Source organism: Channa argus, chromosome 18 (assembly GCF_033026475.1).
Source record: "Channa argus isolate prfri chromosome 18, Channa argus male v1.0, whole genome shotgun sequence".
NCBI classification, from domain to species: domain Eukaryota; kingdom Metazoa; phylum Chordata; class Actinopteri; order Anabantiformes; family Channidae; genus Channa; species Channa argus.
In genome coordinates, this window is record NC_090214.1 from 20,079,198 (window position 1) to 20,104,932 (window position 25,735).

Sequence of the window (25,735 nt, forward strand, 5' to 3'; positions counted from 1 at the left end):
GGTGGCAGGTGGTTCCTGTAAAATATTTGAAATGGTTGTAGATGTAGTTTTTTTATTTAAATATTCTTCACAAAAAGCTCTCGTTTCTTCTTCTGCTTGGCACGCAGGACGTTTTATTTTGAAACTCCAGTGTTGCTAATGCAGGACAAACCATATTACTGGTGCATTTGGTTTATAAGTACAGCCAGTATTATTGTACTTCCAGCTGTACTGTGACTCTTTGTACTTCTGAGCAGTTTGTCCGATCGAAGGATGAATGAGCTTTAAAGAAAAGCAAAACTTTAAACTGAAACTTGAATTAATTCAGTGGCTTTCTCCTCTCTTTCTGTATGCGGAGCTTCGGTGGGAGAGCTGCATACAGACCACCTCATCCACCCTGTGACCTCCACACACACACACATGCACGCATATGCACATGCACAGACACATGCACAGACACACACACACACACACACACACACACACACACACACACACACACACAGAGCCAGGTGAGTAAACATTCCCTGAATTCAATCTGTGATTGTTTGTTCACGTCCTCTGGGTGAGAGCTGCAATCACATCGACCGTGTGTGTGTGTGTGTGTGTGTGGGTGTGTGTGTTAATGTCCTCTGGGTAAAAGGAGCAATCACACAGAAGGCAGACTGTCTCTATTTGCTCTGCAATACAACATGCAACACCATGCTGCACCATGCAGTTTGTGTGTGTATGTGTGTGTGTGTGTGTCTGTCTGTCTGTGTGTTAATAAAATAAACAGCTGTTGGGTTTTAGAGCAATATATGAAAAGAAAACACATGGTGTTGTATTGGAGCAGTTGTTTCTCTGTGTAAACAAAATAAATTTTAATGATTAGTAAGCAATTTCAAGAGATAGAGTTGAGGAGATATAAAGCCTCAATTTACACAGTGGACGTTCCAGCTCGTCCTGCACTGATAGTTCTATTATTGTGAAATGTATTTACTTAATGTTTTTGTGAAGAGAGAACCAAAACAGGATCAAATGTTTCATTACGGTCAAATCACAAAGCAGGCCATCACATTGGGGGAGTGGTTCACGCTGCCGCCTCTGAGCTAGACAGTCCCCAGTTGGAATCCAACAGCTGGCTGCAGCTTTTCTGTGTGGAGATTGTGTGTTCTCCCCGTGCTCGTGTGGGTTTCCTCCGACAGTCCACAGACATGCATTACTTGGTGACTCTAAATTGCCTGTACGGGTGAATGTGAGTGTGACTAGTTGTCTTTCTGTGTTTTGCCCTGAGATCGACTGGAGACCTGTCCAGGGTGGACCCCACCGCTCAGCCAATGACACTTTGTTTTGGTTTGTGAGACTAATCATCCTGTTACCACGACGACTCTGTGAAAAACAGCTGAGTGAAAGAATGTAATGCTAATATTTAGCTCTGTTCACTAAGATCATCAGGGTCTGTGACTACGTGAGGCCAAAGCCTTTTTTTTTTCCTGTCGAGCTTATAGGAAAACTATTCCTGGCTCAGTAAATTTGTGCAGTCCGTCAGCTGTCTCTTTGTGTTCTAATGACCGAGGAACTGAATGGAGGCACTTGATGATGTGACACTTCACTAGTGTGTATGTGCTGCTCAAGTTTCACTTTCAGGGTGAATTCACAATAGAATAAATGAATGAGAGAGTGCAAATCTGAAGTAAGTGACTGCATGGCTGAGTGAACAAAAGACAGTGACTGACTAAATGACTAAAGAAAATAAAAAAATTATTCAAATGTGCAACTGACGGAATTAGTGAACAAAAATGACGTAGTGACCAAATATGAATACACATGTGACTGGGTGAAATAAGTAAATACTAAAGGTTCAAACTGGCTAAAACTTAAAAGTTAAATTTCTTTCTTTAACAAAGGTCACATCCAGTGATTCTTTATGGATCAGAAATTTTCCTGAAATAACTGTGCAGCTTAACTGCAGACACTGTGGCATCTGCATGAAATTGTGTTATATTACCATGTCAAAAATAAAAAAATGAAATAAAAAAATTATAATATACTCTTTATACTGCAGGACCTCCTGCTGTAGACTAACACCTGACTGGCATCTCATTGATGGACCCAAACACCCGATTTCATCCTCAAATACACTGATAATCCTACATTGCAAAAGGTCAATATTTAAGATTGTATCATCATTTTCCTAATATATAAAGAATTAAGTAAATTTTTATCTCATTTGTTTACTTGGATTGTCTTTATTTCTTTTTAAGATTTGTGTAAAAATATGATCACGTTTTAGGCAGAACAAAAAGGATCACTGTACATCACCAGAACACCAGGAAGTTTCATTCATAACTGGACGTATATTTGCTCACCCTGTTTAGGGTCAAACCAAATTGTTGGCCCTACTGTACATTGATTGGTGGCATCTTCCTAGGCAGTTGTTTTATGGTTGTAAATTCAAAGGTCTAACAGGCACTTAAACAGCTAAACAAGATTTAAGCAAACTAGTTGACAATATTTTTCGTCCACAGCTGCTTTACAAGACACGGCTCTCTATTAAAAGGCAGCAGGGCACACGATGCACAGCGGGATTACAACCCACTGGTTACCTGGATTAAATCAGGTGCAAATTACAAGATAATGTGACAAAATAACCACATACTATTACAATCATGCTTTCTGCTTGTTATGGGATTTCTGTGGCTCATTAATTCTGTGCGTATCACCCTTATTTCTAGTTTGCTTGATGATTTATCAGCTCTCCATGTTATATTCTTGAAATATCTCACAAGTTTGTAATCTGGCACAGAATAAGTTTAGCAAACTTTAAATGTTTTTACTTGTGAGAGGGCTGTATGGGGAATTTAAACCTTATCTGGATTCACCAAGGTTTGTTGGGGAGGCTATGAACACACTGGATTCCTTGTTTGGATGTCTTCATGTTAACTGACTACTCAGAGAGTGAACCAAATCAAAGAACAGTTGTGTACTCATGCATTTATCTATCTTGACTTGAAATCAAGGGAGACCTGGGCAAAGTTCAATTCAATTCAATTCAATTCAACTTTATTTATATAACGCCAATTCACAACAAAGTGATCTCAGGGCACTCTACAGAATAAAGTCAAGATTATAAAGATATATAAAGAGAACCCAACAATTCCCCCTGGAGCAAGCCATAGGCAACAGTGGAGAGGAAAAACTCCCTTGTGTTTCAAAAAACTTAAGAAATCTTTTCAGAACCACTAGTGTCTTCATTGCCTGCTAAAATAAGTGGATTATGCCAGGATACGGAAGGGGAAATCTAGGTGCTTAAGAGTAAAATGAAAGTAGTATGTGAAATGAGTGTAAAGAGCATGAATCAATTATGGCTTTCATATTCCCTCACTAGGAGACTCTGGGAGTTTTCATAATGGACTGTGTTAAACCTCATTTCATGTCCTCTGAAGTCCAATGAACACCTCACACTGAGCTCAGCTGGACCCTTCACTGCTGGTTATTTTAATTAATGTTTAAAAGAGTCTCGAGGTTTTTCGACTAACAGATCTGGATCCTGCAGTGACTCACAGAGATGTTCGATCTCTTCAAAGTAAAACGGTCCTAAAGCTGGACATTCACTTCTCACTTCGGGTCCTGACTCTGAGACTTAGGTGACCCTGGATGGAGACTCTGTAGAATTCTGGGTTTAAAAAAAAAAAAAAAAAAAAAGCCAAAGCCTGATATTCTGTAAACTCTGGCCATATGTTCAATCAAGCATTCAACAACACACTCACACACACATTCTTGACAGTAACGCTCCACTGACTGGAGGAAAGTTGGGGAAATGTCAAATTTGTCTGAAAAGTTGGTTTGACAGCACAAACTTGACAAGAGCAGAAAGATTCACATTTTCTCCTCGAGCAGCAGGCTCCCAAGAAACTAACTGAGGATGGACCCACACACCCACACACACTGTGTCTATGTGTCTATGTGTAGCAATTAATCAGTGAGCAGGATGCTGCTCAGCACAGTTCAGAGGTCACGTGCTGTTTATTTGGGATTTTCCATCAAGAAAACATTTCCTTAAATGTGTTCAGTTCTGACTCTTTCCTGCATGTTTTATGTTTAATTACCACCACTACCACAGTTTCAATTAATAACTTGACATATGAATATCATGACATGAATGCTGTTTGTCACATGTTATAGTCCTGTTTTTTCACTCTTAACTTACTACTAGCTGAGAAGTAAGATGTACCACTAATGGACACAAGTAGTAGTAGAATAATAAAACTTTGAGTCTCCTCACATTCTCTGTATCTTTACTGTCTCCTGACAGACTTGGACAATAAAGATACAGAAAATGTTTTCAGCTTTCAACTTACATAGTAACATATAAGTTGTTTAAACTAAAAATATGCTAATTGAAATAACAAAATATAAGTAAAATGGCTGCCCTAACATTTACATCGAGGCCAACAGTGAACGTTGTCCTTTTAACACAATTGCGTGTGAAGTCTTGCCTTAGTATGTTGAGTTATTCAAGTGCCTAAGTAGTTGTTTCAACTTACAAATGAAGGTCAGCTCAACAACAATGGTCTGTATGTTGGAATGTTTTTTTTTAAACGGGATCTAAACATATAAAGTAGCAATGAACCTTTTTTAACACTTTTTTCACTATGTTCCATAATTATCCGGATGAGGGTGCTATCGAATCCTCTAACTGATCACTGGCACCAACGCGTTTTTTTTGTCTAAATGTTTCGCCTTTCTGACCAATCAAGAAGTTTCATAATGTCTGAAATGCTGTGCACATTGTGGAAAATTTAGAAGTTGAATGAGCTTTAAATTAAAAAAAGTACACACACACACACACACACACACACACACACTTTTTGTGATAGAAAATATTTTTTCAATGAATATATACATTCTTATCCATGTAGGTCAGCATGTGATGTGCGTTCACAATTGTGTACTTTGAAAAACATTCCTGGTTTCAAACGTGTCTCATGAGGCTTTAAACTGTCAAGTTGCTCGAATATTACTGATCGATCAGCCCTGACCTGCAAACCAATCTGCAGAGGAATATCAATCACATGCATGAGAATAAATGGACAGAAACAGAATAAGGTCAGCTCTCCACAGACAGCTTGAACCTCCTCTTAATGGCCTCTGGAAACATCTGTCATCAACATGTCTGCTAATGATTTCTGACCAGGGTTAAAAATCCTTACGACACAAACATCAGATGAACCATATTAGATTTAATATTATCTAGACACTAAATACTCACTCATTCGCTATCTTTACAAATTTAACAACATAATCGGTTAAAAAAGTAACTGTCTGATCTTTACACCTCATAAAGAGACACAACTTCACTCTGTAGAAAACCAGGACCAGGAAAAAAAAAAGTGTGTTTTAAAATCCCTCACAGCTGCTATTGAACTGAATAATTGTAGCAGTCAGCTGCAGATTTACATAAACTGCGGGTGCAGCAGCCTGAGATATACGGCGTATCATTTCACCAATACCTTCATTCAATATTTAAATATCCGCAAACGTTAACTGGATTTCTATGGTTCTGTGCCCTTTAGGATTCCACAAAGATTCCAAGTTAAGACAGTGAGATTATTTGCACTACAGTTAGCAACTTCTTACATTAAGCCAATTTCCAAACCCCATATCCTCTGGATTATTAAAAGAAAAATGGTGGAGCAAAATTAATACAGGGAGCTCTGAGTTTTTATAAGTGGCCAGATTGCTGCTAGTAGCAGCATTGCTGTGGACATTTAAATATGGCCTTACATGACCATATTGCAGTGAACACACAATTACAATGGACTACAGTAACCCGATTGCTTGCTACATTTGTAATTTGTATAAGAAGTAAATTCAGCATCATCTGCACTTATTCTTGATATCTGAAGGCAATTTCCACTAACAGATATCATTATACTGCTGCATAGTAATATTTTGGCTTCTGTATATTTTTGCGTCTTTCTACCAGCTTGGAAAGTCCTGCCTGCTCATTAAAACTGCTGCTTCTCGACATTTAATATTGGATGTTACCTCCAACTCAGCTCTTGGCTAGTTTACTACAACTGGGCACCGTGTCATTTTGTGTGTATGTGTTTTTCTTTTTCTTTTTGAGCTGTCGGGTACCTAATACAAAAACCATTTCCAGAAAAGTTGGGGTGTTGTGAAAAATATAAAAAAGGACAATGGAATCACGTTCAAATTATTTGAAGCTTATATTTGATTGTAAATAGTACAATTATACCATATCAAACAAACTAAGAAAAACATTAGCTTGTTTTAAATGTGATTCCAGCAAGATGTTTACAGTAAAATGGCAACAAAAGACTGGAAAAGTTGTGTAATGAAAGAAAATATTAGGTTAATTGGCAATAGGTCAGTATCACGATTGGGTTTAAAAAAAAGAGCATATATAGAAAAATATCTTGTGATCTGATGAGTCTTATGTGATCTGCATGATATAGTTCGCAAACACGCAACTTAAAACAGGCAACACGAAAGTTAGAAAGGAAGTGGCAAGAAATTTAGAAGAATCTCATTCAGCCTGGAAAAATAGTTTAAAAATGTACAAAAAAGCTCTGTGATGCCACAACAGCATATTATTCATCATTAATAGAAGAAAACAAGAACAACCCCCCGTTTCTGTTCAGCACTGTAGCCAGGTTGACTAAGAGCCATAGTTCTGTTGAGCCTAGTTTTCCCTTAACTCTGAGCAGCAATGACTTCATGACTTTTTTTATGTATAAAATTGTAGCTATTAGAGAAAGAATTCACCAGATTCTCCCCCCAAAAATTACAGATAGATCTTCATGTACAGCAGTGCTAGAATCATCGATAAGGCCCCACTCCCTGTTAAACTGCTTTTTACCCATAGATCTCTCTGAGCTAACTTCAATTATTACCTCATCTAAACCAACAACCTGTCTGCTAGACCCTATTCCAACTAAGCTGCTCAAGGAAGCTTTACCCTTAATAGATACATTCATATTAGATATCATCAATCTACCTTTAGAAACAGGCTATGTACCACAGGCCTATAAGGTAGCTGTAATTAAACCACTACTTAAAAAACCCTGTCTTGACCCAGGTGTTTTAGCCAATTACAGACCAATATCTAATCTCCCCTTTATTTCTAAAATCCTTGAAAGTAGTTTTTAGTAGTAATTATGTGATCACCTTTATAGGAATATATTGTATGAAGACTTTCAGTCAGGATTTAGATTTCATCATAGTACAGAAACAGCACTGGTAAAAGTCACCAACAATCTTCTCATGGCCTCAGATAATGGACTCATCTCTATACTTGTTCTGTTAGATCTTAGTGCTGCATTTGATACTATTGCCACAACATTTTATTAAAGAGACTAGAACATGAAATTGGGATTAAAGGATTAATACTTTTTACTTTATATTTGCATGTCATTATTACAATACACTTCATAAATTTCCATTGCTATGCTGATGAAACACATTTATATTTATCTATGGAACCAAATGGAAAAAAATCAGTTAATCAAGCTTCAAGCCTACAAGACATAAAGGCCAGGATGTCCCACAATTTCCTACTTCTAAACTCAGACAAAACTGAATTCATAATATTTGGGCCCAAAAATCTCAGAAATATGATGTCCAACCATATTGTTACTCTAGATGGCATAAGTCTGGCCTCCAGTATTACTGCAAGGAACCTTGGAGTTATTTTTGACCAGGATTTGTCCTTTACCTCACATATAAAACAAATCTTTAGAACAGCCTTCTTCCACCTATGGAACATTGCCAAAATTAGGAGCATCCTGTCTCAAAGTGATGCTGAAAAACCGGTTGATGCATTTGTTACCTCTAGGTTGGACTACTGTAATTCCCTACTTTCAGGATGCCCCAGTAACTCCCTAAAGAGCCTGCAATTAATCCAAAATGCTGCAGCAAGAGTTCTGACTGGAACTAGCAAGAGAGATCATATTTCACCTTCACTAGCTTCTCTACATTGGCTTCCCATTAAATCTAGAATAGAATTTAAAACCCTGCTTCTTACATATAAAGCTCTGAATGGTCAGGCTCCATCATATATAGAAGACCTCATAGCACCATATCATCCCAGTAGACCACTTCGCTCTCAGAATGCAGGCCCACTTGTGGTTCCCAGAATTTCCAATGATAGAATGGGAGGTAGAGCCTTTAGCTATCAAGCTTCTCTCCTGTGGAACCAGCTCCCAGTTCAAATTCGGGAAGCAGACACCCTCTCTACTTTTAAGTCTAGGCTTAAAACCTTCCTCTTTGATAAAGCATATAGTTAGTTATAGTTAAGCTGCCATAGACTTAGACTGCTGGGGGACCCACCCCCCAATGCACTGAGCTCCTTTCCTCCTCTTGACCATCTCTCCTCTCCTCTCACCCCGCAATTGTCACCACTGTATGTCATTAACTCTGTGTGTGTTCTCCCGTAGTTGTCTTTCTCCTTCTCTGTCTTCCTCTCTCTGTCCCTTTCTGCAGGTGTCCCCGGCTTTGAGGCTGTGTGTTTTCCAGTGTGCAGCTACTGGTCCTACCAACCTGCCCAATGTTTTGTTGTTGCTTTTTTTGCTCTTTTTCTTTTCTCTCTTCACTTTCCACTCACCCCAACCGGTCAAGGCAGAGGGTCGCCCACCCTGAGCCTGGTTCTGCTGGAGGTTTCTTCTGTTAAAGGGAGTTTTTCCTCCCCACCGTCGCCTAGGGCTTGCTAGGGGGGGGATTTGTTGGACTTGTAGTCTTGACTTTATTCTGTACAGTGCCTTAAGATGACTTTGATGTGAATTGGTGCTATATAAATTTTTATGTAGCCTAACATCCTCTGTGAATTGTGTGTGAAATCAGAGACCAAACTACAAACAATGGCCCTCAAATCTGAAAACGTATCACCTCTGGCATTATATCTGCTTAGCATCTTTAGCATCCCATAGAGTATAAACTGTATGCATATTTCTTTTTTTGGAAATCACAGCACATCCATCATTGAAATGAGGACACGTCACCAAAGAGCAAGCAACTGTTGACTGATAGTAGTGTCACAGGCTAAATGTGTGTCACTCATCAGTCACTCCCAGGCTGGAGGAAGTTGAAAAATCTGAAATGTTAAATGGTTTATGTATACAACTTCTCTCTGTATACAAAGCTCAGGGTATCTGTCTCTTTTACCATACAGTATCACAACGAATGAACCACAGTTGACAGGTGATTTTGATGCATTGCAGAGAGAGCACACGGGCAAAAAAAAACATAAAAATTAAACTCACCCGGGACAGGACGACCTCTAAGGTGATGTTCTGGGGAGGCGCACTGGGTACTGCAACAGAGAGAACATGAAAACTGTGTTAATACATGGGAAATATCCACAGTGTGTTTATAAGACAATGTTTAACTAACATTTAATGTACATGTACATAGTTAGACTGAACCTATGTCCACAGTCCCTCCCCGGCTTATATGATAATGGCTAAAGTATTATCATTTTGCAGTACCCGTTAAGAGGTATTTTTATACTGGATTATAATCATGACAGTGGTCATCAGCATCAGTGTTACTTGCATTTTGGCAGAGATATATGTAATTTTTTTTCTGTCCAAACCGTTAAAAGAGCTTAGTCACTGCCGTTATTGAGAAAGGAATTTGTTTCCTTTTGTAGTCCTGATTTTCCACAACATAAACTTAAGCCACTCCGACCCTACAAGACAAAACGCTGAGATCGTATCAGAGAAAAAAGTATCGACAGCAATGGTAAGTAAATAGATGCAGGTAGTTTTCCTCCAACATTTTCCACTATGGTCGTAGTGATTCAAAGGTCCGGCTGAGGTTGTTTAGCACTGCCCCACAATCAAACATAGGGTTGGATCTAACATGTGCAATAAATTTCTGGTCATATGCTAAGGCGGCTACAGCTCAGTTGGTAAAGGCAGTTGTCCACGGACAGGGTTAGTGGTTCGATCCCCGGCCCTGGCTATATGTCGAACCGTCCCTGGGCAAGACACCTAACCACTAACAGCCCATTTCCCTCCCCAGCTGTGCACCAGAGGGTTGCGTCAGGAAGGGCATCCTGCGTAAAAACTGTGCCAAATCAACATGCGGACAATGATCCGCTGTGGCGACTCTGAACTTACAGGATAAGCTGAAAGGAGAGTAGTAGATGCACAAATGACGCTTTGAACCAATGCAGGTTATGCATTGGTTTGAAGCATTGGTATTCATTTCATAATTAAAAATCAATATATCCCTTGCCTATGCCTATGTTGTGATAATTAAAGGATGACCAATTCATTCAGATGAACTTCCAAACTGAAAAAAAAAATGCCAAGTGTGACTCCGGGTACTCCCGTCCCCCCCCCCCACAGTCCAAAGAAATGCATATTAGGTTACCTGCTGGGTTTAGATTGCCTGTGAGTATGAAAGTGAGTGTGAATGGTTGTGTGTCAGAGTATGTCTCTCTACAATGGCCCTGAGATAACCTGGAGACTTATCAAGGTGTCAAGGGTGTTTGCCCAATGACAACTAGGACAGGATCCAGCTCCTTTCAACCCTGAGCAGCTCAAGGTGCTTACAGATAATGGAGAGATGCAAAAAACCTTTAAATGACATAATCTGAATCGTATAATCTTTTCTGGCTTCTCTTTACAATTGAGAGTTTTGGTTAAATGCCTGAAATAAGCTACTATTGGTGCTATTTTACAGTTAAGTGTCTTAAAGTAGGCGATTGCTTCCAATGGAGGCTTTTATGAAGGCGTGTTAGAGGCCTTCAGGGACAGTACAGTGTGTCATTTTTTCAAAGTAAAAATGTTATTCTTCACAATAAATCAACTTTGCTTTTTCTTGCTAGTAATATTTGTTTTTTGTCGATATTGCACATATGGTACTACAGTAATTACTAGGAAATGGTGTAAAGTTCAAATAAATAAAACAACTTTTGAATCCTGTTTTAGGTTTATGTAGAGAAAAATCTGCCTTGTTCTATTCTGCAATTTCCAATACAAGTTCTTGCCCCTATGGCCAGTTCCATTCACCCGTAATGGAAATACTGAGTATAAAAAGCTTCATTGCTGATATAAACAGAAACAAACAAAATATCAAAGTTTTTAAAACTCTTTAGTCAAACAAAACAGCAAGGATAAAGTTTAATATATATATATATATATATATATATATATATATATATATATATATATATATATATATATATATATATATATATATATAAGTTAACAAAGACCACAGGGGATACGCATAACAAAAAATAACAAAAAAAACCCCAAAACATTATTGTGATGAAGAAGAGAAAAAACAACAGTAAGATGAAAACGGATAGAATGATGACGAAGAGGCAGGAAGAAGCAGCAGCAGCAGCAGATGGGCAGTTCAGTGTCGGGAATCAGAGGCAAACGGTGACGTTCAAACTGAGAATTGCGAAGTGTTTGGGTTTGAATGAACTCTATGTCTGTCCAAGCAGACGCCTGATGAATTGTCAGCAGCTTATCTATTGATTCAGCTGTTCATTGTCTGAGTGTGTGTGTTTTTGTCACTTTTAATGTGGATTCAATTAGTCACAAGTCATTGTTATCATTGAGACACAGCTGGTATGTTCACAATACAGCCACTCTCCAACTCTGTGTGTGTGTGTGTGTGTGTGTGTGTGTGTGTGTGTGTGTGTGTTTATTTCACATCATTTTTATGGTGTGATCGCAGCTGCAAAGATGCCTTCATTCTCTCCCACTGTGTATGAGTGGAAGTTTATTTCCAACAACATTCTCCCCTCTGCACTAGTCAGCAACTGAATGTTGAAGCCGGAACTGAAATTCCATTCAGAGGAAGGGGTTATCACTCCCTAACTGATCAAACACCAGGCAGCAAACTACACATTCATACTACTCTAATATTTGTGGGCCTGAAGGACTCATGACTTTTAAAACTCTGACTCAAGTTGACACATGGCTCCTTGTTGATGATTGGCTCCTTTGTTGGATGGCAACCTTGACCCAATCACTTCTTCTTCCACCTGCGTGTAAAACACACAGTCAATAAGAAAACCTACCAACAAGTTCTCCAACCTTGAAGGACTAGTTTGTGTTCTTTCAAGCGGGTCTTAATAGAAACCTTGGTGCTATTTTTGTATATAGAAAAGACTCTTCCTCTTTTCTACAGTGTCTGCAAATGTTTCCACCAAGAGTTTGACTATGCTGTAAAAAATGTAGGCTTGACTGCTGGTGCATTAAAATACAAAGTTGCCTCGGTGTGTTGCTGTTCCAGTGACCAAATTCCTTCAAAAGTGTGAATAAAGTCAACCTGGGAGGGAATTTGTACCGTGCAGATTCAACAGATCATATATTTTTGCAGTTTTGGGTTTGGAGCCACAAATTATTAATCAAATTATTGATACAATTATTGATTATGATCAAACTCACTCTTAGTCTACATTTGGATTTCTGCCATCGAGGTTTTTTTCTACATTGATTTTCAAGTAATGGAAAAGTGTTCCAAACATTCCTCCTAAAAGATTCCAAAGGCACAAACCATAGCCAACAGTTTGCAGACTGTTACTTGTACTGTATGTGGCAATTATTTCTCAGGATGATGCAGGAAAAAAAAGGTTACAACATCACCAAATAACAACTGCTGATGAGAGGTAAGTGAAGAAGAATATATGGTCTGTTTTTTTCCCTTTGTAGAAACAAATGTTAGTGTATTTCAGGGAGAAGATTGTGGTATCTGATTAAGATTGGTATATTGGTTTTAGGGTCCCTGGCGGATCAGTGGTAGAGCATCGGGTTGGGATACAGAAAGCTGCGGTATCAGATCCCAGGCCACCAGGTGTGGCCCCGCCCAGCCACCAAGGGAAAATTTGGTGCTGGTCCCAAGCCCAGATAAAAATGGGAGGGTTGTGGCAGGCGGGGAGTCCGGTGTTAAAACACATTCCAAATCAAGGTGTGGAACACGTTTCGCTGTGGCCACCCCTGAAGTGACAAACCGAAAGCTACTGATCTCTTTACTGGTTTTACATTTGTGTTTGGATTAATTTCTCTTTTTCTGCATTTTTGTCCCGTGTTCTCTCCAAAACCAAGTGTCGGTGTGACATTATTTTTTATCTAAATACTAGCTACAATAATACATTTATGTTGCTTGTTAGTTGTACAAACAACCTACAAAGTCACAGACCACAGACCCACAGGAAGCATGTTCCTGGGCGACTGTGGCGCAGGAAGGTAGAGCGGTTGTCCACCAGTTGTCGGTTCAATCCCTGGCCCATCCGGTCACATGTCGAAGTGTCCTTGAGCAAGACACTGAACCCAAACTTAGTTGCTCCTGGTGAGTGTTGGCCAGCTGCATAGCAGCTCCCCCACCGGTGTATGATTGTGTGTGTGATTGTGAGTGTGAATGGGTAAATAAGAAGCAGTGTAAAGTGCTTTGAGTGCCGATAGTTAGAAAAGCGCTATATAAGTGCAGACCATTTACCATTTACCATGTTCAAAAGCTAACACACTTCTGCCAGTCTAGTGGGGGGCAGTCCTTGCAACTTGAATGAGCCGGCTGAAACTTGGTAAAGGACTTACGTTGAAATTAAGGTGTATTTTAGAGTAAGGGTTAGATATTTAACTGTTTAACTCTCACAACTATATAAAGCCATATATATCAACTATCATATCTATGAGTGTGTCCGTACCATATTTTACACACATTTTGGCGACCGAAACCAGTTTGCATTTCACATTTTGGAGACAGTGCATCGCCTGTGGGGACCAATTGCTGGTCCCACCCATTTAAATCCCTGCTTCTTACAGATAACGTCCGTTAGTGAAAGGTTAGATGTAAGATGTCCCTAGAGATTCGTACAGTTAGGAATAAGTATGTAGTTAGGGGATGTTTAAGCCCTTGACATACCAAGCTGAGAGTCAGTTTTTTTGGCCATCCGTGAGCATCTGTCACCCTGCTCGTTGCAGTGGGTCCTGCGCCGTTTGCAGTTGTCTGACAAATAGAGACTATTGCCACCTCCTGGTATGGGGAGTTATTCCCACTTACACAGAACAGACTTGCTAGTTAGCTGTAGGGTTACAGAATTCATTGCTGTTCTTTAATGCCGGCTTTGTGCGACTTGGCCTTGAGAGGAAGTCTGAAATGAATTTTAGTAAATGTAAAGTCTCCACAGGTGATGAAAATGTGTGTGTGTGTGTGTGTGTGTGTGTGTGTGTGTGTGTGTGTGTGTAGACTCCATTACTGTTTCAGGCTGAGCAGCTAAAATGATGCAGGTCTTGTCTCCCTGGCTTAATTAAAGACCCCTGAGTCCTCTAATGAAACTACTGGCAGCAGGAGAGGGAGTCATGAGAGTTTATGTCTATGAGAATGTGTAATTCAGACAAATTGGGTGTGTGTGCTGCTGTTGCTTGACTGTTCATATATTATTAGATTCCTTTCTCTTTCCTTCTATCTCTAACACACTCACACACACACACACACATGCCCAAACACACACCAACACACAAAATGCAGCTGGTCCAGAGGTTTTCTGGTCTCAGCTGTAGAGCTGCAGTCAAAACCAGTGAGACTGCTGCCAGTAGATTTAATTGATTTTAATATATTTCAAAATTGAACTAAATCTATTTTTAAATTTAAATACATTTAAATAAATGGGAATGTTTTGATGTGAACAACCAAGGACTCTGAGAACAAACACCTCTTAAGAATTTTTAAGTGTACTAATACTGTGTGCGTGATGGAATTAATATAATAATAAATATAATAGTCATTATTATAGTTGCTACTACTGAAACAACATACTTGGCATTGTAGGAATAATGTGTTTTTGAAACCTGCTGGTATGATTAAATTTAATGTTTTGTGTAAATCAAGTGTGAAAATAGTGCGTTATAATTATGAAAAACATTTTCTTTCAGTCTTTCTGTCAAAAATTAAGTTCATATGATATTCAGTATGATGACCATGATATAAAACCATTATTGTTGGTATTTTTAGGGGATGGTTGAAAAGATGGTGACAGAGACCACTTTTGATTATTAAAATACACTAAACAGTATAAAATCCTTTACTTCACGATCAACTCTGTTTTTAAGGAACCTTAAATCAAAGAGTTTTGTAAGAAATGTTTCAAGAAATTATTGTAGCATGTTAAATGCTAAATTATTTGGTAATTTCTTAGCCAGGTAAAAAAAGTTACAAAAAATAAATAAAGGTTTCCAAGAGTGATCATTTCATGATATGTTTAAAGAATTGTTGTACTTCTCATAGATGGTTCAGCCAATTGAGAAGTGAGAATCAGCTGCTAAGCAACAACATCTTAATACATTCAGTTACTAGAAACTCCGTGTTTACAGCTTTTTGCACATTTCCTTCTTCAGTGAATGGAAATTGTTTCATTAAACATACCACGGTGGGATTAAAATGTGGGAGGATATGACGATATGAACACCCAAAACCCAGTAGAGTTTCAATAAAATCATACACTTAATTAATCTAACCCAGCTGGTTTAAGATGATACAGTACATGAAGCTACTACACTTTACAACTGATGAGCTGTTGAGGTAGAATTTACCATCTGAATGTGTGGTGACACTGATGGTCTCTGAGGTGGTGCCTGGTCCGTAGCGGTTGATGGCCAAAACCCGAACAGTGTAGTCTGTGAACTTATTGAGGCCATCCATCTTGTAGTTCAGTCCGTTCACCTCCACACTCTGAAAACAGACACACAGGAGCAATTACACGTCAAAAAACGTATTACTTTATGCCATAAAAACAAAAACGGAGTAAAAATGTTTAACAGGTACTACAACCATGGCGACAGTGCTGACCTGCTCCTTGCCAGATGGGCTCTCGGTCCACAACAGTCTGTAGCCCAGAACAGGGCCATTTGGTTGGCTGGGAGGCTCCCAGCCGACCTGGACAGAGGTCGGAGACAGAGCCTCAGCTCGGAGAGATTCCACCCTGCTGGGAACCTGAACTGTAGAGACACAGAGAGAATAATACACTGAGTACACACACTCCAACTACAACCGCTTCTACACACACTACAGCTGGTAACTCTACTGCTACTTTCTATTGCTACTGTATAAATGTAGCAAGCTCCAAAAAAACTGGATCCTACAACGTAAACAAAAATTGGATAATTTTCTATAAATTTAAAAGTATTTTTGACAGGCTGGGATGCAGTCCCCTGAAATCCCAATAAGTAAATAAAGTATGACTCACAAATGTCTCTAATAGTTTAAAATAGGACAGACCAGGGGCTAAGTCATCTCTCAAACTACTAAAAAAATTACTAGTTTCAAAATGTCATAATAATGAGTGTGAAATTTGCTGCTAACACCCCGAAGATCACTCAAAGCACTTTGAAGAGCCTGGCAGGAGAGTGTAAATATGTGAGAGATAAATGGGATGAAGAGTTATATTCACACATATTGCTTTAATAAAAGCATTTTTATCTTTCACAAGAAAGCAATGTATAAAAAAAAGCCTGTTTTTTTTGCTTTAGACTGAAAATATCTGATTTCTCGCTCAATACAAAATGCTCTAGTAACACGTTTTTTTTCTGAAATAATATTTTCCAAAAACAGGAACTGTTGAAAAAATGGATGAAAGCCATTTAGTACACAGACTACATGATGTTCCCCACTATATAAATCAGTACATTTTCAGCATGACAATAAGGTTTAACTTTGGCATATGGTTACGGGGTGTTCACACATACAACGGCCAGGATCAATGAAAAGCCGGCTCTGATGCTGTGTAGCCCCAACAGAGCAGGACAGATTCAATGGGAGCCCAGTTACCCTACTGAGCAACAGCACATGTTATATTCAGCTGCTGAATGTGACCAAATCAGAGAGTGAAGGTGTTTTCACACCTACCTTGTTTGGTCCAGACCGTTAGACTTTAAACGTTCTACGTGGTCATCCTTACAAGTCATCCTTTACACATCAGCCTTAGTTCAGACTACGTTTATTACCCAATGTAAAGGAGTTCTACACTACACATACAGAAAAGTTTATCACTGTTCCCCAATTATTTACAATGTATCTATAACACATGAGATAACATAAGTTTCCAGGACCTCCCCCCAAAATAAAAGACTTGTCAAAGGTAGTTGGAGTGGACATGACAGACATCAGCTGTCCAGTTAATGCAGAGCATGTAAATTACACGCTCACTTCAACACACCACTAGAACAACATTGGATCTGTATGTAAGACTACATTGGAAAGGTCGGCAAGGAGAATGAAAGCAAATGTGTGTGCTCGTGTGTTTCCTCACGGTCAGGCTTGGTGGTAATCTTCAGGGGGGCGGAACTCTCTCCAGGTCCTACGTCATTGTAGGCGATAACTCTGAAGGTGTAGCTTTCCTCTGGTTTCAGGTTGGAGACTGTCAGCTCCAAAGACTCAGGCTCTGAGACATTCACTGACCTCTCCCTGAAACAGGAAAACATACACTTAGAGTAAGTACTTAACTATTTTAAATATGTACTTTTTTGTGTTGTAGCAGGGATCATGACAAAGTTACACCACATGTTTTATAACCTATTAAAAAAGTAACATGTTCATGTTTCATTTTACTTGGAGCTGATCATTTTCAAACACCAAAGCATTTAAAACTGTACCCAGTTTGACTTTGTAACAGTGCAGATAATCTGACCGGTAATCAGTTGTAATCTGTGTAATCCCTCAGTGACCACAGCTAATCCTCAGATTACAGCACCTCTGCAGCCCTCCAATCCTCAACTAATCACCAAAAAACTGTACAGACAGCTGCAGCGATTACAGCATGTTTCCATCGCAGCATTAAATACACACTGAGGAACTTCATGCTCAGTTTACTGTACAGCTGACCGTGGAAACATCTTTCAAACAATTTAAAGGCATTTTTAAAATTCAGTTTAAAAATGTATTTTTATTATTTACTGCAGACTCCTTTTTTGTTGATGTTTAAACTGATAAATTTTACCATTTGACAGAAAATATTAGGTCATTTTGAATTTTGAGCCTGCAACACATGCAAAAAAGTTGGAAGAGAGTCAACAAAAAGCTAGAAATTGCCAAAAATCAAAAGCACATGGAGGAGACATGGACAACTAATTATGTTAATTGGCAACAGGTCAGTAACATGGCTGGGCATTTAAAGACCATTTCAGAGAGGCAGAGCCTCTCAAATGTAAAGATGAGTAGAGGTTTCACCAATTTGCCACAGACTGTCCAAAAACTCGTGAAACAATTTCAGAAAATGTTTCCTCAATGTAAAATTGATCCCACCATCTACAGTATATAATCAAGAGAATCAGGATGAATCTCTGTACACTAGGGACACGGTCAAAACTAGATGATGGTCTTTGGGTCATCAGGCAGCGCTGCATTGAAAACTGGCATGATTCTCTACTGGACATCACTGCGTGGGCTCAGGAGCACTTCCAGAAATCCCTGTATGCGAACAAGGTTCGCTGTAACCATCCATAAATGTAAGTTAAAGCTGTATCATGCAAAGAAGAAGCCAAGTATGAAAACGATCCAGAAACCCAGCCACGTTCTCTGGGCTAAATCTCATTTAAAATGGTCTGAGGGAAAATGAAGAACTGTTACGTCGTCAGAAAACCACAGAAGCCATGTTCTGTGGACTAAAGAGGAGAGGTACCATCCAGCTTGTAATTAGCAGAGAGTTGATTATATGGGGGTGCATTAGTGCCTATACTGTGGGCAGCTTAGACATCTGGAAAGGCAGCATCAATGCTGAAAAGTACATAGGTTTTAGAGCAACACATGCTCCAATCCACAACATCTTTCAGGGAAGACCTTGCATATTTTCAGCAAGACAATGCTAAACCACATACTGCATCCATCACAACAGCATGGCTTCGCAGGAGAAGAGTCCATGTGCTGAACTGGCCTGTTTGCAGTCCAGACCTTTCACCAATAGAAAACATTTGGCTCATCATAACATTAAAAGTATGGCTACAAAGGCCCAGGACTGTTGACCAGCTAGAATCCTGCAACATTCCTCTTCTAAAGTCTAGATACTGGTCTCTTCACTTCCCAGACGTTTACAGACAGTTGTTCAAAGATGATGGGATAATACACAATGGTAAACATCACCCTGTTCCAACTTTTTTGAGATGTGTTGCTGCCATCAAATTCAAAATCAGCTAATATTTTCCATGTAATGGTAAAATGTCTCAGTTTTAACATCTGATGTAGTTTATGTTCTATTGTGAATAAAATATGGGTTGATGAGATTTTCAAATCACTGCATTCTGTTTTTATCTATGTTTTACACATCATCCCAACATTTTGGGAATTGGAGTTGTAACATACAAATCTGTTTTCCACTACATAAATGGAACTACAGTTTGAAAGAGTTCACTTTTAAAACAGCAAAATAAAAGCAAATAAATGAATTACATTAGGGTTGACATGTACTTCTGATTTCTCATTTCAAGATTTTAAAGTGTAATGAATAGTTTAACATATTAGATAATTCGCCATGGCACTTGCTAAGAGTTTGATTGTAACCAACACGTATTTATCATATTATCATAAACCTGGCGTCATTCAAAATTATTCCCACGAACACCTCTAAAGCTTAAAGTAAAATGGTTTAGAATTGTAAAATTTTGGATTTAGGCAGTAAAATGTTAGAACAAAAGGAAACATGTACAAAATAATTCTTTTAACAAAGAAGCACTTTTTGAGGGAGCAAAAGTGTTGAAACTGACAGCTATTTCTGTCATACCTAGATGTGCCCTTTTAGATTGATAGTGACAATGAACGATTTGTTGAATATCTTGGTTTTACTTGGAAGGACTGGAAGGACACAGAGCTATCTATAGGAGAAAAGGAGCCACTTAGAATCATTATCCTACCAACACTGGGCATAGCCAGCACAACAGTGTGGAATGTCATGAGAGAAAGAAACCATTGGTGTACTGAGCAACATATACACAACAGGTCAGTAAAGGAAGACAACATCAGGTGATGATCAGTCAGTGCATTTACATGGACTTAAGTAACCAGGTTACAGTCTGCTTTCTCAGGAAAGATGATTTCTTTACTGTCATTTCTACAGGAAAGCTAGTTTCTGAAAGAGGATTAGCAAAATGTGGTTTCCCCAGGTAGATTTCTGTCAGAGAACGCTGCTTTCTTTGCCATATGTATCCATAACCAAGTTTAAAATTTTAGCTTCTCCAACTGCGCATGTGCGCAAAAAAAGTCTGCGGACAGGAACAGAAGAGAACAAAGAAATAGCCTCCAAAGTGATGTAGTAAGAGTGATGAGCCAAAAATGTTCTGAAAATGAATTTGATAGATGGTGAGAAAGTCATGAAAAGACAGAAGAAGAGGAAAAGAGGAAGAAGAGGTCTGCTCATATCTGCCCTCCCTCCTCCTTCTCATTCACCCATTCACGCACCAATGGGGGAGCAACCAGGATGGGATTCCGTGTCTTGCTCAAGGACGAGGTCAACATTTGACCGGAGGAGCCGAGGATCGAACAAACAACTGTGGGATTGGTGGTCCACCACTCTACCTCCTGCGCCACAGTCTCCCCACCACTTTCACACCACTCTAGCTCACCCCAGATGGTTTATAATTGTCTCTAATCAGGGACACGTCTGATAACAAGTTACAACAACAGTACCATTTGTACTGGCACAGTTAATGCCACCGTCAATTCAGGTCCACTGATTTGTTAAGCTGAACAGCCAATCAGAAGGGTCTGGATTTTTTATTTTTTGTGCAAAACTTATCTGCAGTTTACAAATATCCAGAGCACATTTCATGCCAATCTGTTTATTTTTAGGTCTGTGGATCAAAGAACAGACATACTGGCAGAGCAACAAATCAACCAGTATCATCAGCAGTAGCTGTGAAACACAAAGGTTAAAGAAAAAATGAAAGGTAAGTGGTGTTCTCAGGGTTTATGAATCTATATTTCCCTCTGAGCTGCTGAGTAAAAGGCAAAGAGGCCAAGCTGGGTGTCATGTTAAACAGCAGGTCTGTTTCTGTTGCACAGTGTGAACTCTGTTCGCCCTTCAAAGGCCATATTCTGATGTCATTCAGTCTGCTCCACAGAAGTAACACACATAGATAACCCCTGTCATCTCACACGGCTTTCTGTTTTTTATCTAGCTTTCTCCCTGCCCTCTTGTCTTTCTCTCTTGCTCTTTTCTCCAACAGCCATGCACTTAGCAATAGCGGATTTCCTCCTGCTTTCAGTCAAGTAAGGTCAAGAACAGTCTTTTTGACTTTAGACATCAAACTAATGATTTTTATCTTTTTCTTTAGTTGCAGAGCAAAGAGTAAATATTCAGGGTAAAAGTTAAGCACAAGATACAGAAACTAAGGGAAGGTCTTTTGTAGCAGCTGTGGATATTCTCAATAGAGGTTCTTAAAGATGCTTCATCTCCGATCATAAATGCTTTATCAGGTGACTAAGTTGGAGGGTCAGGCATGTAAAGTGTGTGTAACTGTTAAGCTGTTGTTGACCCTGTGATTCGTGTGTAGTTATGGTTGTCTAACCTTTAAGCTTTTCGAATAAGAGATTATCTATTTGCCTCTAAAAAAAAAGCCCCCTATGTTTATGCTACAGCTACTGTGACCCACCCACAAGCAAAGGCTTTATAGTGAAGTTTGGTTGGAGCAGAATTAAAGCAACTGAACAATGGATTGCCAGGAAATGTTGTACAGATATTCATATAACTCAGATAATACTTTCTATTGACGGCTCTCATTAACTGTAATGCTGCCATGCAGTTGACATTTGGGTTTCCGAGTGGAATGTGTCAACAAGGGTCTGATGGATTTTCCTGAAATTTACATCGATGTCGCCCTCAAGATATTCAGTACATTTAATCCAAACATAGCTTCCAAAACACTACATGATACACGTCTGTTACCAGATTAGATGGATCCACCCAATTTGTGACTTTCGCAGAAGGATTCAACGAGGAGAAAAGAGTCAGCGTTCGATCGTACTTAACGATTTGAGTTACATTTCACGATAATAACCAAGTTCAAACCTACAGAGGTCATGCTGAAAAAAAAAAAAAAAGTCTGCAAATGTGCAGCACTTTCTGTAATTTTAGAACAATATCATGTCTGCTCCATCTCCATGAAGGGGGGCTTTTTGCTGTGCCTAAGTGAGGCTGTTTGGTATAAACAATTTCGTGCAGGAAGAAAATGTCTTCCAAACTAGCCCAGCCAGGTGTGGCATTGTACTTCAGCATGCTAATGTTAGCTTTTAGTTTAGAGCACCGGTGTTCCTACGTGCTGTCTCACATGTGCTAGATGGCCAAAATGCTTGTATTATTTCGCTACAAATAGAAAAAGATTATGCTTACTACACATAAATTATGATGGAAATTTATTATGACTTGGGAAATTAAGCCCATGACCAAGGCTGAGGAAATTTATACAGTAAATTGACTCACTTGCATTGGCTGAGTTGAATAGAGACTAAACCAAGCAAGACCCACTATCACAAGGTCCTGTGATGATGGGAAACCCTAGTATACAGTCCTAAAATCCACAGAGGGAGGCTGCGGTGAACGGTCAGCAGATTTAGCTTGTGTTGTAAACAGTTTTTGTCATGGACACCTGTGTGCAGCTCTTCACCTTATTGCCCTGACAGCATCTATTTCTAAGAGCCTGTGTTTTTATTTTACTGCCAACTGGGCCCAAGTGCCAATATCTGGCGTGTTTAATTTGAACGTCGCTGTTGCGATGAGAGGCACTGCTTCCTGTAAATAATTGGATAAATCTGTATTATTAAAAAGTGTAGAGTGTATAATGTCAATACAATACCTATTGAAATTAGTAATGACATGTTGTTTAAAAGCTTTTAAAAACAAATTTTTGGTCTTGCTTCTCTTCCTTTCTTTTTTGTTCTTGATTATCACTACCTTTTCCTGTATTGTGCTGTCAAAATATTTCCTGGAAGTCACTGCAACTGCCAAAACCCTTCATCATCCTGCTTCCTTCTTGCCACCTCCCTTTCCCCTGTAATCTGTCATTGTTTTCTCTCTGTGTCTCTCTGCCTCCTTACTTTCTCATTTTCTAAGTTATAAGCACTGACAAAACTCATCTCTGTATTTTTCTCGATGTCATTACAACTGACAAAACGCCTGGCTCTGTTCCTTCGGCAAATCATTAGGACTGACAGTATCTCTCTGTCGTATCATTTCACTATGAAACCTCAGTGGCTCTTTTGCCCAGCGTAATGTTCAAAGCTCTAAAGCGCTGCAGGCTGGTTTGTCCCCGAGGTAACAAAGCTAAAAAGACTGGATGTGAAAGCCTTCAGCCGGAGCCCCGACTGTCAGAGGTTACCATTTAACATCAGCGAGGGACTGTGCGATATGTCAGCCAGAGCTTTTTCTACTAAACGTTCAGAACTGCTGTGTGCAGTCAAGCTGTGATCAAAGGAAAGAGGTGTTGTCTCTGACAAACTGTTAGTGTACAACTCTACACTATCTGTCTTCTGTCCTTTTCTAAGTCAACCTGAAGCTACCCATCGTAAAATGCTGCTTGAACACTGTTATTTTGTATACACAGTCAGGTCCATAACTATTTGGCTCTGAACAGCACCAAAATAAAAGTCCTTAAAGTACAGACTGCCAGTTTTAATCAAAGCGTTCAATCAATTAAATTTGAATAAGAACTATTATATAACTATTATATATAAGAACTATTTTTATTAAACATTAGGGGCACTAATGTAATTTAATGTTCAATTTTCAGTTTTCATATTTGGTTACAAATTGATTGGAGTCAATGGCTGCCTGAAGTCAAGCTCATAGGCATCAACAGATGCTGTGTTTCTTCTCTGGTGATGCTCTGCCTGTTCTTTATTACTACAGCTGTCGTCACTTCCTGCTCAAGGCAGTTTGCCTTCAGCAAGTAAAATGCATTACCTTAGATTCAGGTCAGGCACATGATTGGAAATTAAAAAAAAAAAAAAAAGTCTTCCACAGGCTGTACAGCATAATTAAGATTTTTAAACCCACTCTGGTGATTTACAGGACATGAAAATAGAAAATTATGGATATTGTGTCACTGAACAAATACATATTGACCTGACTGTATACTTTAATAGATCTGTAATTATACTGCACACACTCATAGCCTTTGTATGGAGTACTTTTACTATTGTGTGTGTATGTTAGGGCTGTCAATCAAATAAACATTTTAACTGATTAAATCTGTTAATGTTTGGCACATTTTATCTACATGCCACTGATGGTACTGACCTGGTGATATTAATGAGATATCTACATAAAATGAAATAAAAATTCCTGATTGTATTCACTGAGTGAGATATATAATGATGGAACAAACAAACAGACTGTTTGAGTTTAACAATATAGTAAAAGAGTTGTCCACCCCAGCTGGGATCTCTCTCCTCACTGCTGCACCGGCTGCTGCTGTGCACTGTGAATCTGTGTGTTTGTGTGTTTGTGTCTGTGTGGGTGCGAATGCGGTGCCCCACCCTCCATTAGACAGTGGCAGACAGTGGAGAAACTGCATCAGAAACAGCACAACTATAAATTCCCTTTGTTAATCTCACTCAGTGCACTGAGCTCTGCACGGGCAATAAGTCATCGTAACAGAAGCTGCGTTAACCGTGTCAGAAACATATTTGCCGTTAACAGAATTTGCGTTAACATTAAGGTGCGGAATAGGTGACAATGTCATCATCCACAGGGGAACGAGGGACTTAATGTTAGGAAGATAAAAAAATGATCACTACATTGTCCTGCTTGTGATATTGTATTGATAAGTTCATAATATTTGATGGGTGACCTAGCGGCTCTTCGTGTTTTTTGTGTTGGGCAATGATCATAAAACCTAAATAGAGAAGAAGAACAAAAATAGAGAAGCTTGATAAAAAAAAAAGGCTGGAACTTTAGAATATGTGACTTAATGTCACTAATTTGGAAGGTTAAAGCTTCACTGGATGTCGTCATCACAGAAATATATTTTTGAACAGATATTGGACATCCAAAGCCAAACCATGTTTCATAAGTCCCTACAAGTGCATTTACAATTCTGCCAGGAACTTTATACTCCAAGAACATCTAACTTTCTGAAGTCTGCATTATTATTTTATATAATCCAGCTGTTTTTGAACCTTTGAAGGAAAAATAACCTGCCATCACAGGTTACCCACTATAGGAAGCAATCAGTAATTAAAGATTCTTCCTTCTCATTTTCTCCGAAAAAAACAACTTAAAATTATCCAGTAATGATTGAGAAAAATAGCAAAGATCAAAAGAACATTTGAAAAAGCCAACAACCTATTTCCTGACCCCATCCCACCAGGGAACCACTGTCTTAGAGGAAACATTTATAAAACCATGTCGGCCCAAACTCAGATTAAGAAACTAAAATAATATCTTACCTTTCGACTCCATCTTGAGAGTAGTAAACGCCATAGGTCTGCACTGCTCCTCTGGTCTCCTCTGGGGGGCGCCAGCTGAGTCGGACAAATCGGCTGGACACTAGGACAGGGACCAGGTCGCGAGGGGCTGAGGGGAGGGCAACGCCTGGGCTGGGGGACACTGGTGGGGGATCAGAGGAGGAGGAGTAAGTCAAAGGGATGCCAGAAGGAGCAGGAGGAGGGCGAGGAGGAGGAGGTGTGTGGACGGGTCTATACTGAGTGGGCGTGGTTTCTGTTAAAAGTTCATTCAGGGGAGGGCGAGGGGAAGGGGCAAGCAAGGACGAGGACGAAGGACGACAGGGGCAGGTGCAGGAAGGGA

General features: G+C 39.3%; 1 protein-coding gene and 1 long non-coding RNA gene across 5 annotated transcripts in view; one reads left to right on the top strand and one right to left on the bottom strand.

Annotated features, from left to right (window-relative positions):
• The window catches only part of dcc (DCC netrin 1 receptor), a 255,856-nt gene that overhangs the window by 81,482 nt on the left and 148,639 nt on the right, over positions 1–25,735 (bottom strand). For 2 of the 4 annotated variants that reach the window (XM_067484566.1, XM_067484565.1), the window contains exons 8-12: positions 25,378–25,648; positions 17,255–17,409; positions 15,796–15,944; positions 15,540–15,678; positions 9,246–9,295 (exon numbers count right to left, since the gene is read on the bottom strand). In XM_067484566.1, coding sequence (XP_067340667.1) covers positions 9,246–9,295; positions 15,540–15,678; positions 15,796–15,944; positions 17,255–17,409; positions 25,378–25,648 — 764 coding nt within the window. The remainder of the gene's footprint in view (positions 1–9,245; positions 9,296–15,539; positions 15,679–15,795; positions 15,945–17,254; positions 17,410–25,377; positions 25,649–25,735) is intronic. The other 2 variants (XM_067484568.1, XM_067484567.1) reach the window with 1 other exon arrangement.
• Positions 930–9,213, top strand: LOC137103850 (uncharacterized). Its single transcript, XR_010911610.1, has 3 exons — positions 930–2,125; positions 2,490–2,581; positions 3,350–9,213. It is a non-coding gene; the product is annotated as an uncharacterized lncRNA (long non-coding RNA).